The sequence below is a fragment of the Bos grunniens genome, chromosome 11 (genome assembly GCF_055505025.1).
Source record: "Bos grunniens cultivar Pamir isolate PY7600 chromosome 11, Bosgru_T2T1.0, whole genome shotgun sequence".
NCBI lineage: Eukaryota > Metazoa > Chordata > Mammalia > Artiodactyla > Bovidae > Bos > Bos grunniens.
Genome location: NC_141175.1, coordinates 2,430,376 through 2,444,653, shown reverse-complemented (window position 1 = coordinate 2,444,653; position 14,278 = coordinate 2,430,376). Strand labels below are relative to the sequence as shown.

General features: G+C 64.4%; 1 protein-coding gene across 4 annotated transcripts in view; it reads left to right on the top strand.

Moving 5' to 3' along the window:
* Positions 1-14,278, top strand: part of COL5A1 (collagen type V alpha 1 chain) — a 148,134-nt gene that overhangs the window by 55,327 nt on the left and 78,529 nt on the right. For 3 of the 4 annotated variants that reach the window (XR_015135702.1, XM_086323391.1, XM_086323390.1), the window contains exons 5-11: positions 4,949-5,080; positions 6,361-6,498; positions 7,326-7,577; positions 8,508-8,675; positions 8,808-8,864; positions 12,177-12,218; positions 12,436-12,498. Coding sequence is in view for 3 of the 4 variants with exons in the window: in XM_086323391.1 (XP_086179517.1) it covers positions 4,949-5,080; positions 6,361-6,498; positions 7,326-7,577; positions 8,508-8,675; positions 8,808-8,864; positions 12,177-12,218; positions 12,436-12,498 (852 nt within the window). In the remaining variant the exon portion in view is untranslated. The remainder of the gene's footprint in view (positions 1-4,948; positions 5,081-6,360; positions 6,499-7,325; positions 7,578-8,507; positions 8,676-8,807; positions 8,865-12,176; positions 12,219-12,435; positions 12,499-14,278) is intronic. The other variant, XM_086323392.1, reaches the window with a different exon arrangement.

Below are 14,278 nucleotides of genomic sequence, written 5' to 3'. Positions count from 1 at the left end.
GGTGACAGTCACGCTTTGTCTAGGCCTCATTGGGGGCCAGTCCTGCCGGGTGTCCTGCATGTTCCATTGCTCTTAGTCACCAGGACACTAATGTGAGGTGGACCTTATTACCCGCCTTGCAGATGCACCTGCGGAGATTCAGTGATGTGCTTAAGGGCACCCAGCTGGTGAGGAGGGGACTCCTGCACCCAGGCCACGTATGGTCACTGCCTCACCCCTCCATGCCTGGTGCCCAGGCTCGTGCTTCTTCCTCTGTGGAGCTTGTCATGACACATGTGTCCCCGCCATGTGGTCAGCCCAGCACCCACAGGCTTGCTGCCCTGAGGGTCCAGAGAAGGGGAGGACAGGCCGGCTTTCCTTGCATGCCAGCCAGGCTGGGCTGCTCACCTAGTGTAGCTGGTGGGGAGAGAACGTGAGCCCCAGCCTTTATGGAGTCGGGTGGGCCCGTGAGCCAGCCTGGCCCCTGCCTTGGTTCTGCTGCCCTACCCCTGGTCTGGAGTTCACAGAGCTGACCCTTGAGTCACTGCACCCAGTTTCAGGTTCGAGGAGGCTGGGTCTTGACCGTTCCTTGCCGCCCCTGCCCCAGCCCCTTTGTGGAGACTCAGGTGAGGCACCCAGACCTGCGTCAGCACAGGTGTGAGGAGACCCAGGGGTGGGGGGCACAGGTGAGAACTGGACTGGAGCCAGGGTTGCCATGCAATGGGGGGAGGGTCACAGGCGTGGTCCATCAAGGGCCCTGGGGGGCAGCAGGAATCCAACCACATGGAAACATTTCTTCACCACTCACTCACCTGAATGGTGTCCATTTCACTCTCACTCCAAGGATGCTGCGAATACCATGGAAAGAATTATTGAAAGCCCCTCTGGCTTGGGCCCTTCCTTTTCCATTGTGTGGCCCAGGATGCAGGGTGTAAAGTGTGACTTGCTGGGGCTAGGAGAGCTTGAGCAGGAGGAGGGCACTCGGGAGGCCTTTCTTGTGGGAAGTCTCCCAGGACGTCAAGGGGGTGACTCGCCGAAGCCCCCTGCCTGCCCTGTGTCCCCTGGGCCAGTCCCACGTGTCAGACAAAGCAGGCTCCCCTGAGGACGAACGCTCTGAGGGGTGGGCAGGGACCCCGTGCACACGCGCGTGCCTGCCGCACCTCTCTCGCTCGGAAGTGGACTCGGACTGGGCTGCCCTCGTTCGGGCCAGACGTGGCCGGAAGTGTGGCCGGTGCCTCTCCCTTGCTATTGCTCTCTGGGCAGCTCAGCCCTCCTGCAGCCTCGGACAGGAGGCATCCTTCCGTCCTCTCAAGTGATCCCATGTCTCCATTTATGCGTGGGAAGCGCTCCGGCTAAAATCAGCTGCAAGAGCCACAGGAGAAGCCAAGTGCATGGCCGGAGCCCCGGGGCCCGTCTTCTTTGGCCGAGGAGGGCTCGTGGTGCCCAGCGGTCCCCGGGGGGGCACGGCTTTATTGAAGGAGGGGGTGCAGGATGAGATGGCAGGGAGGGAGGGAGGGAGCTGGGAACGAGCAGGGACGTGTGGAGCGGGGCCTCCCCTGTCTCAGCCAAGATGCTTCCCGACTCCAGTGCCCTCGGGGTTGTAGAGCTCTCCAGCGGAAACTCTGCAATTTCCTCAGCTCTCAGCAGGGGCGCAGTTTGGATCAAATCTCATTATGGGAAAAGGCAGAACTGATCCCCTCAGCAAAAACGCCCAGCTCAGCCAAGGACGCTCACGTCTGTGTGTGCCTGTGGCCCGACCTGCCCGCAGCCGGGAGACGGACGGGCGGCAGCCACCCTGGGCATTGGGGCTGTGCGGGGTGTGGGATGGCCACCATGGCCGCCGGGCAGGTGCAGAAGCTCCTGGGGCCTCTGCAGAGCTTCACTGACCTGGTGGGGCAGAAACACGGTGCGTGAAAGGAGAAAGCCCTACACGTCATCGGCGTGAGGGAGGCTGTGACGGCCGCGGCTCCCCTGCCTCTTTGGGCAGGCGACATGCCCAGCGCAGGGCGCAGCATTTCAAGCTAGACAGGGAGGTTAAAGGGCAGGGCCTGGCCTCGGAGATATGGACGCTGGTGTCACCCGCATCCGTGAGGTGGGCGGGGCAGGCACCTGCCCCGTGGAAGGCTGCCTGGAAGGGGCGGCAGTGCTGTTTACAGGAGCTAGAAACCCAGGTTGGCATAGGCGTGGGACTCGCCACGTGGCCCCAAGGAGACCAGGCTGCTCTGAGTGGGCACCGCCGGGCAGTGGCTCAGGAGCCCCTACTAGTGCCCTTGGGGACGTGACCGCCCCCGAGCCTCAGTGGGCGCACCTGTGACATGGGGCTGGAAGAGAAAGCAGAGCCAGCTCCCTCAGGGGAAGGCCGTGGGACTGGGCTGGGGACGGGAGGGGCAGCGGCTCCCCCGGTGGGCACTGGGGGGGAATCCACCACCTCTGGGCCTGGGCGGCTGGTCCGGACAAGGTGGGGGGGTCCATGCTGCAGCCTGGGCTGGGCTGTTGCTGATGGAGGAGACGGAGTCGCAGTCCCGTGCCCCCGACGGCCCCCGGAGGTCAGCCGCCTGCTCTGGGCTGGGCTGCACTGACTTCATGGATCCTGAGGTCTGTGAGAACCAGGGGGCCCTGTCAGGGGGTGCAGTGGGGCCCGTGCCCCTGTGGGTCCCGTGCCCCTGTGGGTCCCAGGGAAAATGCTGCCGTCAGGGGCTCACAGGCCGAAGGGGGAGTGGGCGGGCAGGATTCGGTCAGTAGCTCGCTGTGCAGGGCGTGCACTGCTGCTCTGGGCTCTGCGGGATGGCTGCGGGGAGCCAGGGTTGGGGGAAGTGCAGGGAGGGGGTAGTGAGTGTGAGTAAGCGAACCCCACCCCTGTCACTGCAGGGACTTCAGTGGGGCAGAGGTGGCCCAGTGGGGCCCCCTGGTGAGTGCTCACGGCATCGTGGACGAGGGGGTCAAGGGCCAGACAGTGCCAGAGTCACCAGGCAAGGAGGTCCGCGGCATGACCTTCCTGGTTCGATCCCCCAGCCTCCGTTTCCCCATCGGTAATCAGGGCTGTGGTGAGATTCAGGAGAGACATGTCCGGGGTGGGGGGTGCCCAGCTGTGGCCAGGCACAGGGTGGACCCCATCACAGGGCCAGCGGTCCCCAGATTTGGGGCTCTTGGGCTGATCCGCTGCTGGGGCCAGGGGACCCACCCCCACTGACATCAGATTCGGTCTGTGAAATGAGACAGGTTTACTGTATCGGGGACTTTGACTTTCTCAGAAAACTCTGTAAACTCTCAACTCACATCTTTGGGGGCAGCCCAATGTTGAAACCTGCTGAAGACCCCTAGCCCCTCCGTGGAGAGGCTGAGAGGGGCGGGGGGCACTGGAGGCCAGTGGAGGGGGCTGTCCTGCTGACACTCTCAAGGCCCTGAGGGTCTGCGGCCCCTGGCATCTTCCGCCAGAGCTGCCGTGAAGACCCCAAGGGGCAGATGGTGGACCCCTGCCCTCTGAGGGACACGCCCACAGAACAAGCCTGTGTGAAAACCCATCCAAGGACTTGGCGAGGGAAATGATTTTTCAACACGTATGGGCATTTGCAGGGGAGGGTGGGTGCCAGAAATGAAGGGGACTTCACGCTGGGGCGTGGGGGGCCTCGACTGGTCACATGGTCACTGCCGCCACCCGGGGAGGGAGTGGGCAAGGTGGGGACAGGCCCGCCCGAGGGCCGGGTGAGCAGGAGCATCCCAGGGCCTGGGGTGCGCAGCGGCGTCTCTGTTGGGCTGGGCCTGTGTGTGGGTGTGGACGGCTGAGCCCCTGGCCTCCTCACCCCCTGGTGCGGGGCCGCAAGCCCGGGTGCTGGGCCAGGCGCCTTGGGACACAGAGATGCTCTGGCTATGTCCATAGCCCCGGGATCGGGGCTTTCTAGGGAGACAGGAACTGTGACGAGTGTGCCGGTTGCTCCGTCAAGGGGTGCACCCTCTGCCTGGGGTCACGGCTGCCCCCACAAAGGCCTTGAGCCTCTTTTTCTCCCGTAGCTTCATTTGGAGAGCGTATATAGTGACGCTGGTGGCAGAGGACATGCCTTCCAAAGTGGGAGACATGAGAGAGTTGGGTTCCTTCCCTGGGTGGGGAAGATGCCCTGGAGGAGGGCATGGCAACCCACTCCAGAATTCTTGTCTAGACAGGGAAGCTTGGGGGGGCTACAGTCCATAGGGTCACAAAGAGTCAGACACGACTGAAGTGACTTAGCGCACACACATTCAGATGTCAAGCTGCCAGTCGCAGGGAGAAAATATTGTCTTTGAATTAGATGAGATTTGAAATAGAAGTCACATGGTTTAATAAAAACGTGTGGCTTTGACTCACTGCTCTGTCATATGGTTCTCGTCTGCTGGAGAGTTTAAAATGAGGGCCGGGAGCCTCTGACACCCAAACAGGGAGAGGGCGGGGCAGAGGAGGGCGGGTGGGGTGGGCGGCTTTGCCGGCCAAAGGAGACGAGGGAGAGTGGGCTTGCAGAGGGCAGGCTCTGGCCTGTGTGCTGGGCAGGTTGTGCTGAGCCGTGGGCAGGTGGGACCCCTCACAGGCTCTGCCCCCACGATGCTCCCGCTGTTACGGGCCCGGGGCTGGGACAGCAGCAGGCAGCTCACCCCGCACGCCCGCCCTCTGCAGTGGCAGGAAAGCAGAGCGGGTGTTTGGGTTGATGGATGGGTAGATGAGTGGATGGGTGGGTGGATGGGTGGGTGCTTGGGTGGGTGGATGGGTGTTTGGGTTGATGGGTGGGTGTTTGGGTGGATGGATGGGTAGATGAGTGGATGGGTGTTTGGCTGGGTGGGTGGGTAGATGGGTTGATGGGTGGGTGGATGGGTGGCTTGGGTGAGGCAGCTCCCGCACAGGAGGTCTGGCCCTGAGGACCAGCTCTCAGGTGTCAGGCAGTTCTCCTGGGTGCCCAGAGGGCTCCCTCTGTGCCACCTGCTCAGAACTTCTTTCCTCTCCCAGGGTGACATCCAGCAGCTGCTCCTCGTCTCGGACCACCGGGCGGCTTACGATTACTGCGAGCACTACAGCCCCGACTGTGACACGGCTGTCCCCGACAAACCCCAGTCTCAAGACCCCAACCCAGATGAATACGTGAGTCCTGGTGGGGCCTGTGGCCAGACCTTGGGAGGGTCGGAGGTGGAGGGACACAGAGGCCACGGGACCCCCGTTTCAAGTAAACCCACTGGGTGAGACGACAGTCGGTCCTGGGGACAAGGTGGATCCCTGACTCGCTTTACGAAGCGCTCTGTGCTCCAAAGCGACTGAGTCACGGAGGGTTGGTCAAGAGCATTTCACACAAGTTTCTGGGTCAGGAGAGCCAGAGCCGGGCTCAGCACCTGGGCGGGCGCTGAGCGAGCGGGAATGCTGCAGGTGCCCTCGGGGACCGTCTGGAGCTTGTGGGTCAGGAGGGGCTCAGCGCTGTCCCAGCACAGCGATGGGTGCTCTGACCCCCGGAGCAGCAGGAACTGCGAGGGCCAGCATGTCCCGAGAGCTCCCGGATCGAGTCTGATGCCGCCATCTGCCGACCGGGACTGGGGTCTGGGGCCAGCCCGGCCGTCCACCCATCCCCACAGTCCAGCAGCTCCCCAGCTGACTTGATTGTCAGTTCTTTGCACCATTTTCAAATCCTCTGTCCTCCCTGCTCAGGTTTGACTTGTTTCCTTTAAGTAAAATTCGGGCCTGCCGTTCACTTCTCCGCTGGGCGCCCCTTTCACGAGCAGGCAGGAGACAAGTGGGCGCTCCGTGAAGCTCCGGGGTCCTGGCTCAGACGTGTCTTGGATTCAGTCACTAAGCCGTGTCTGACTCTTTTCCACTCTCTGGACGAGAGCCTGCCAGGTGTCTCTGACCCTGAGGTTTTCCCAGGCGAGAACACTGGAGCAGGTTGCTGTTTCCTCCTCAGGGGATCTCCCCACATCCCGAGAAGGGAGTGGACAGTGCTCCCCTCTGGATCCCTGCAGACAAGGCCTCCCGGCCACCCCCATACAGAGGGCAGTACCCTCCGTGTCGTCCTCCGGGAAGTCCCTCCTGTGTGGTCTGGGCCTTCTGTGGAGGTCAGGGGGCCCCGGGCGGCAGCGGCATTGCCAGCAGAGCCCACGGTCCGGCTGGCAGTCCTGGCCCTCGAGCACTCAAGGTCAGAACATCTGGACCTTTCAGAGGGCATGGAGGCCTGTTTCCTCCCCAGGACTCCCCGAGGGGCTGACTCTGCTCCCTGGGAGCTGGGGTGCGTCTGTCAGGCCCACAGGGTTGGCGCCTAGGGCAGGGCACGGCTTGTGGGGTCCGCTCTTACTGGCTGAGCCCGCAGGGGAGACACAGGCTGGCGTCGCAGTGGGGCGGGGGCTCCGGCCCTCCTCACGCGACCCTGTTTGTTTCAGTACCCAGACGGAGACAACGAAGGAGATACCTATTACTACGAGTACCCCTACTATGAGGACACGGACGACACAGGCAAAGACCCCATCACCACCAAGACGCCCGTGGAGGCTGCTCGAGAGACCACAGAGGTGGCTGAGGTCCGGTCCCCGGGGGCCGGGGTGCGGGGTTGGGGGGTGGTCCCGGGAGCCGGGGTGTGGGGTGGAGGATAGTGGAGGATAGTCCCGAGGGCCGTGGTGTGGGGTGGGGGGTGTCCCTGGGGGCCGTGGTGCAGGGTTGGGGGGTGTCCCTGGGGGCCGTGGGGCAGGGTGGAGGGGGTGGCCGAGGTCTGGCCCCTGGGTCGGGGGAGGGGGATAGGGAGGCCTCGGCGAGAATGGGGGCTGTGTGGTGACATGTGGAGACCAGGCGTGGTGTGGGTAGGAGCTCGGCAGAAAAATGAGGGACCAGGGACCATATGCACTTTGTCCACGGGGAGCGTGGGGCAGAGGGCTTCCCACGGTGTGGGGGATGCGGGGGGACGTGGATATGATGGAACACGGCCCCCTCCCCAGAGAGCCCGGGACACTGGCCTGTGTGGCTCTCAGAGTCTGGAAGCTTCTCTTCCTCTTATTTTTGGCTGTCACATGGCTTGCGGGATCTTAGTTCCCCTACCAGGGGTTGAACCCAGGCCCTCAGCAGTAAGAGCGTGGAGGCTTAACCACTGGACCGCCAGGGAATGCCCTGTTATCTTACTATTTAAGAAACCGTGAGAGTTCACCCTGTCCGGGTGTGTGATCCCAGGCTCAGTCATGCATAGCACGGCCCGGGGCTGGGCTGCCTCCCCGGACCGAGGGGCCCCTCGCCCCAGTCCACAGGGTCCAGCTGGCCGATGGGTCTGCCTCCCTCTCCAGCCTCGGAGGAAACCCCAGACCTGGTCCCGCCGCGCTGGCCGCCCCCCTAACCCTGCGTGCCTGTGCCCGGCTCTCAGGAGCTGACCCAGCCCCCGACGGAAGCCCCTTCGGCACCCAGCACCACCGAAGGCCCCGGGAAGGAGGAGGACCCCGGCATCGGCGACTACGACTACGTACCCAGTGAAGACTACTACACGCCCCCGCCTTACGAGGACTTTGGCTACGGTGAAGGCATTGAGAACCCGGATGAGAACCCCGACCAGCTCCCGGACCAGGGCGCCCGGGCCGAGGTTCCCACCAGCACGGTCCTCACCTCCAACGGCTCCAACGTAATTGCATCCCTGCGAGCGGGCTGGACCCCTGGGCTCCTCCCCCTCTGCCCCTCACTGTGCAGTCCCGGGGCGACGGCCCTGTCCCCCTCCCCACCACACCTGGCGCTTGGCAGCCGGGCATGTTAGATGCTCCCCGGGGCCCCACGAGTTTAGAATCACCGACTGGCTGGGTGGATCTCAGTGTTGCCAGCGTTTGATCGGCAGAATGGGCAGGACGAACCCCGGCCTCCAGGTCTCGCAGGGTTCAGGTGGCGATGGCTGAGGTCACACATGTTTGCAGCTGTGCTCTTGTCTGTGGCCTGGGAGGGGGACAGGCCCACGAGCTGGGGGTCGGACAGGCAGACGAGACACGACCCGACCTGAAATCTCCGCTGGTGACTGACCTTGGACGGTGATGTCCTCATCTTGAATGAAGCCAGTGGTCTCACTTACAGCCTGGCGCCCATGAGGCCCCCCCGGGGTCGTTGCCTTGTTTCCAGGTTAAAGAGGGGTTTGGTGCGGCCAGGGCACGTAGCAGACGCTTGGAAATAGCCACTGTGTGATGCTGAGTTCTGGATGGCCAGAGGGCACACACGGGGCTGTGGTGGGCTCAGATCCCTCTGCCAGCAGGCATGGGGTTACAGACATGTTACCCCAAGGCCCTGGGCCTGAGGCGGAGCCCCTGGTGGCTGGGGCTCCCCAAGTGCACGGGACAGTCTGGGGTGGCATGGCTGTCCCTGTGCAGCTCTGGTTTGTCACGGGGTCGTAGGGGTTTGGGGCGAGTTTCCCCTATGAGAGGAAGACAGTGCCTCCCAGGAAGTGAGCCCCCAGGCTCCCCATGTCCTGTGACTGGGGAGGCCACAGTCCTTTGAGCCTCCTGGCCAGGGGCCTGTGTCTCCTACCCGTTACCTGGCGTCCTTCTGGTGAAACCCTCTGCCCTCCCCCCAGCCGGCCCCGCCTCCGGAGGAGGGGATAGATGACCTGGAGGAAGAGTTCACGGAAGAAACCATCAAGAACCTGGACGAGAGCTACTATGACCCGTACTACGACCCCACCATCTCCCCATCGGAGATCGGGCCAGGCATGCCTGCCAACCAGGACACCATCTATGAGGGGGTGAGTGGCCGCGGAGGGCACCTCCCTGGGCCTCGGGTGGGGACCCCCTGCCTCTTCAGCCATACGGATCTGGTGTAACCTGAGCCTTTTCCCTCCTCCTCCTCCCCTCTCTCTGCATCTCATGAACCCCAGATGGGAGGGCCTCGGGGCGAGAAAGGTCAAAAAGGAGAACCCGCCATCATCGAACCGGTAAGACACTTTCTTATTCTCTCTCTGGAACCGGCAGGGTCAGGGGTCAGGGGTTGCATCCTGGGGGCTTGTGGCGGGTTAGGTAGGATGGGGACCCTACTCTGCTCCCAGGGGACCCCTGAACCTCTGTGCCCCGGGCCACCGTGAGGAACCACTTGACCTCGCGGATGCCGCGTGCTGCTTTGAAAAATCCCTGGGCAGGAGAAGGGTCTGGACCTCGACTGGAGAGGGGTGTCTGCCGAGGTTCAAATGCGTCAGGACCCTTGGTGCCGCACGCCCAGGATCCAGGCGCATCCGTGCCTCCAGTCCCACTCGGGAAGGAGACTTGGCTCTGGGAGGGAGGGAGCCCCCCCACCCCGCCCCCAGGGAGGGCAGAGGGTGTTAGCAGGCCGCGTGGGGACCTGGAGCTGCAGGTCCCGGCTGGGGAGGACCTGTTCTCCCTGCAGCTGGTGAAACAGGTGAGCTTGGTTTTCAGCCCCCTCTAGGGGATTTAAGAAAACAGCTCCACGCCCAAACTCCCATTGAATAAAACTGCTCTGTGCTCAGGGACAGGGCCGGGGGCAAGTTGAACAAAATGACCGTTGATGATGCCTTGACCTTGGGAATAAGCTCCGCATGCCCCTCGTGGGTTTGTGGGTGTTCGCGGGGTCCCACATCCTCTGCCCTCAGGGAGCCATACCTGGTTGGGAGCACCAGGGCCCAGCCCGTGGCCTGAGGCCCCGGCCCTGACCCAGGGCGGGCAAGGAGCCATGTGATCAGCCGGAGGAGGAGGGCTGCCCTGCAGCCGCGTGTGGGGGGCACGGCCTTGGGGGCCGGGAGGATGCTCTGGACGTAGGATCGGGGAGGTCCTGGCTGCCAGGGTCCAGTCCTGACACGCCCCCCAAAAGCAGGAGGGTCACCAGCCTGGGGCCCGGGGCTCGGGCTTCCTCTGCCGCCAGCACCCAGGTCCTGGTGGCTGATCCCAGGGCGTGACTCAAGTGGAGGCTCCAGGGCCCCCCTGATCCCGGGACCCCTGGCATGAGACCTGAGGCGGCGCCCGTCCTTCTGTGGAACTGGGAAGGCTCTTTTGGAGCGTCACCCCCTCAGAGGCACCGGGAGCCAGGGGCCAGGGCGTCAGGACAGGGGACTGGGTGACGGTCGTGCTCTGCGCTTTCCCCACCCCTGGCCTGTCCCAGCTCCCGTGGGGCTGCAGCCACTGGGCACACACAGCCTGTTCTCAGGCTCAGGACGCCCCCTTTCCAGTGCTCCCCGAGGATCCAAGGGAGACAGGGCTTGTCTGGGGTGAGGGATGGGGGTGCAGGGGAAGGGGGCAGGGTGCCAGGGTAGGGGCCCAAGGCCAGGTCGCCCCTTGCTCAGCGACATGAAGCATCCTGACACCAGGATGTCCGACTCTGGGAGGGCCTGCCTGGCATCTCGGTCCGGACGAGCATCCTGTTCGCCCATCCCCCAGCCTGGGCTGCCCCTGTTCGAGGGCCGTAGCGTCCAGATCTGGATGGAGGCTGGTGAGGGGGGCGCGGGGTGTCCAGGCTCCACTGCAGAGGGCGGGTGGAGATGCAGGCTGAGAACAGAGAAGCAGTCCAACACAGCATGTCTGCAGGACGTCTGGTCCAGCCTCTTCCAGGGGGCCATCTGATGCGCTCTGGCCCCATCATTCCCTCCAGCCCAGCCCCTAGCCTGTTCAGAGTACCCGTGGGGTGAGGCCAGTCCCTCTGGGGACACCATGTAAGCAGTTGGAACATCTCAACCTGGAGCATCGCTGGCTGTCCTCAAGTCTTAGCTTCCCATAAACAGAGGGCCGAGCCCTGGGAGACGGCGGAGGTGGTCTTGACACATCCCGGCCTGTGGAGGTCAGGGGGCTGCTTGCTGTCCCTGACCTGCCCCAGTGACCTCCCTCCAGGGCGTGTGACTTGCTCTCCACGGAGATTCCCTGTCTCCCTTGGAATCAGCTCCTCTCTCTCCATCCATCCATCTCAAGGATGTTTCCCGCCAGAGCTGTTTCCCACTGAGATCCGGTACCGGCTGTCATGGGTCAGCATCGCCAGTGGCTCGTTGAAAGGACAGGACCTCCCCCCAGGGTGGGGGGGACTCAGGTCAATGAGACCTGGTGCTCCAGGCTGCGCTGGGCCCTCAGGGACCTGGCGTCTCCCCATCCAGTAGCCCGAGTCACCTGGTGAAGGCCCATTGCAGGCATGTCCAGCCTCCTCCGTGGGTTTAAGGAAGGTTTTCTGGGCCCTGCTGCTTAGCAGATGGACAGCCCGCCCTGAAGAGTTGTGTGGAGCTCGGCTAAGGCTGAGACCCCCTCCTGGCGGATGTGGACTGGGGCCTGTGCAGGAAGACCCCCTCTTTGTGCCTCGGGAGCGCTCCTCCGTGGGGTGGTGGCCGCGGGTCCCTCCCCACTCCTGGGAAAGTACAGGTGCCCCTCCGCCGGGCCCACCCATCCCGCAGCCCCCAGCCCTCCCCAGGCCCGTGACCCTCCTGTGAGGGCCCGCCCCCCCGGGCCGGCTCCCTGAGAACAGAGGCGGCGTGTCCGCGGTGTGGCAGCCAGGGCTGTCTCCCTCAGTCCCGGCTCAGTTCTGAGCCTGCTTCGCTGCCGTGGTCAGAGCAGCCAGGGAAGCCGAGAGTGAGGAGGCGGCCGGGGCAGCTCTGTGCACGCCTCTGCACACACAGCTCTGCGCACACAGCTCTGTGCGCACATCTGTGTAAACACAGGGTGTGTCCTCCCGGTGTCCGGGGGCCCCGGGGGGAGGACGAGGGGCTTGGTCTGCAGGGGCCTGGTGTCTGACAGCGAGGCTGGGGGCTGGAGGCTGCGTGGACCTGGGCTCGGCCGGGGGCGGGGCTGGAGCGGGGTGGGGTGGGGCCCAGCACGGCCTGTCTGAGCTGTCGGCCCCAAGGGGCCTCGGCCTGTGACCCCCTTCCTCTTGTCCCCCTTGAACCCCCAGGCTGCCGTCTCACCTTCACTGGGCTCTCGGCCTGGGGTCACTGCCCCCTGGGCTGCCATCATCGAGGCCTACCTGGGCACTGCCCCCTGGGACAGGAGGCCAGCAATGGGGCCAGGGGCTGGCCCCCTCTCTGTCCTCTGGCTGGAGGTGCTCAGAGCTTGGTCACTGCGGCCCCCACCACAGCCCCACGGCAGAGGCTGCTGCTTCAGACCCATGCCCAGGCAGGGGGTGTGGACCCAGAGGCCTGGTCCTTGGTACTGTGGGCCACCCGGCCTGGAAGCCGTCCTCGGGGCTGGGGCTGGGGGGCCAGGTCCACGTTTCGGGATGGGGGAGGCCATCCTAGGGGCTCAGACACTCTCTCTGTCTTTTCCAGGGGATGCTCCTGGAGGGGCCGCCTGGCCCCGAAGGCCCCGCGGTGAGTGTCCTGTTTTATTTCCTGTGACTTGTACGGGGGTCCTCGGGGGTGCAGGGAGGCCCCTTAATGCTCCTGGGTGGAAATCAGGAGCGGACGCCCTGGGGTGGGCACCCGTGCCCACCCGCCCGGCTCCCCACCCCACCCCTGCCCTCTCCTGGCAGGCGGGCACTGCCCTGTGACTGCATCTTTAACTGCCTGATTTCGTGTTTAATTCTAGGGTCTCCCAGGACCTCCAGGAACGATGGGTCCCACAGGCCAAGTGGGTGACCCTGGAGAAAGAGTAAGCACAGCCCCTGGGATCCCGGGCTCTGTGGCCTCACCCGGGCATCCCCCCCGCGTGGGGCCGGCCATGTCCTCACACGCGCGCGTGACCACAACACACCGACGTCCTTCCCCAAACTGCCCTGACCTGGCCACCTCTCACGCCACCCCTTACTGCGCCTGCTCTCTTCTGACGTTTAGGGGTGGACCGTTGCCTGGCCCTGAGCTGGGGACAGCGACACCTGCAAGGAGCTGGGTCGTGAACCCTGGGGGCTCTGGGGGAGGGCGGTGCACGGCGCTGGCCCCGCGGCCGTGCATTTGTGGGGCTCACACTCCGGTGCCTGGGGCTCCTGGGCCCGCGGTGTCCTGCCCCTCACTCCAGCTTCCCTGTTAGAAATCAAGCGACAGACGCTGGAGAACTTGCTCTGGGTCAAGGGGCCTGTCTCCGGCCGCCCTGGGTGGCTGCAGGGGAGACGCGGGCTGAGCCCTGGACGCTGAGATTTCGCTCTGACACCTCGTGGGGGTTTGGGGGTACTGCAGCCCTGTGGCTTCTCGTCCACCTTGACTTTTTCCTTCTTGTTTTCCTGCTGGTCTAATGAACGCGGATGTGCGTGCTGCCAGAGTCAGCTCCACTAACTGGGTGTGGCTGTAGGTTAGGGGCCCTGGGAGCGTGTCTGCACCTAAGAAACGCCTGGCACACGGCCCGGGGCAGAGCGAGGACCTCACGGTTTTGGGCAGGACGTAGCTGGGGTCTGCTTCCGAGGGGGTGTCTGGCTGTCGGGCACCATGGCTTTGAGGCGATGCTCCGGGTGGCGTGAGGTGCCGCCCGCAGACGGAGCAGGGGGCCGCGTGGCCTGAGAGGGCAGCCGGGTCGCACGGGGCACCAGACGGGACTCTTGCCGTGTTGCTTCCCTGAGCCCGTGGCTTGGGGGCCAGAGTAGGGGCCCTGGCTCTGTGGTGGCCTGAGTCACGCCCAGCCTCCCCACGCGTCCATGCAGCTTCCTGCTCGGCTACAGCCGAGTGAGTGAGACAAGCAAGTGAGGGGCCTGTCCTCCCCGCCCAGGACCCGGGATTGCCGTCTCTGAACCAGCTTACTCCACAGGTCTGTGTGAGACGGGGCGACAGCCGTGTCCCCTCACAGAGCATCCTCGGATGGACCCAGGGGTGGGCTAGGTTCAGACGTCAGCGAGAGCAGACGTCTCTCTTAGACGTGGGATGGGACGCCGTCCGCCGGGGCCACGGATAGCACAGACCACGTCTCCTGTCAGCCTTGGCATTGCTTCGAGTGCCCGCCTGTCCACCTGGCACATTCCCCAAGCATGCACAGCTCTGGGCCCTGGTCTGGTGCTGAGGATCTAAATGCTCCTGAAACACCTGGGGAGCGGGGGCCCCTGACCGTGGAAGCTGGGCCTTTTAGAGCTGAGCTCTCTGGAGTTCGAGGCAGGGTCCAGGAGATGGGGACCAGGGTGGGGTAGGCAGAGCCATCAGCTGCTCTGCAGCTTGCTGTTCTTGGAGTTGGAAGGGAAGCCGGCAGCCCCCCGGCCCTCCCGGGCCCCTTCCCAGGGCTGATTCCAGGAGCTGAGCACTGCCCACCCTCGGGGCCAGTTCTCTTCCAAGGATTGTCCCTGCTCACAGCTCAGCATCCTCTCAAGCCCGGATCTCCTGGTAGTCAGCTTGTTAGCCATGAAAGAAGCTGGATGCAGAGTCAGGACCCTGTGCTGCCTCCTGCCAGCAGGGCGACCTCAGGATCCCCGTGGAGGAGAAGGAAAGCTTCACCCTCTTGGGCTTTGTCTGTGGGA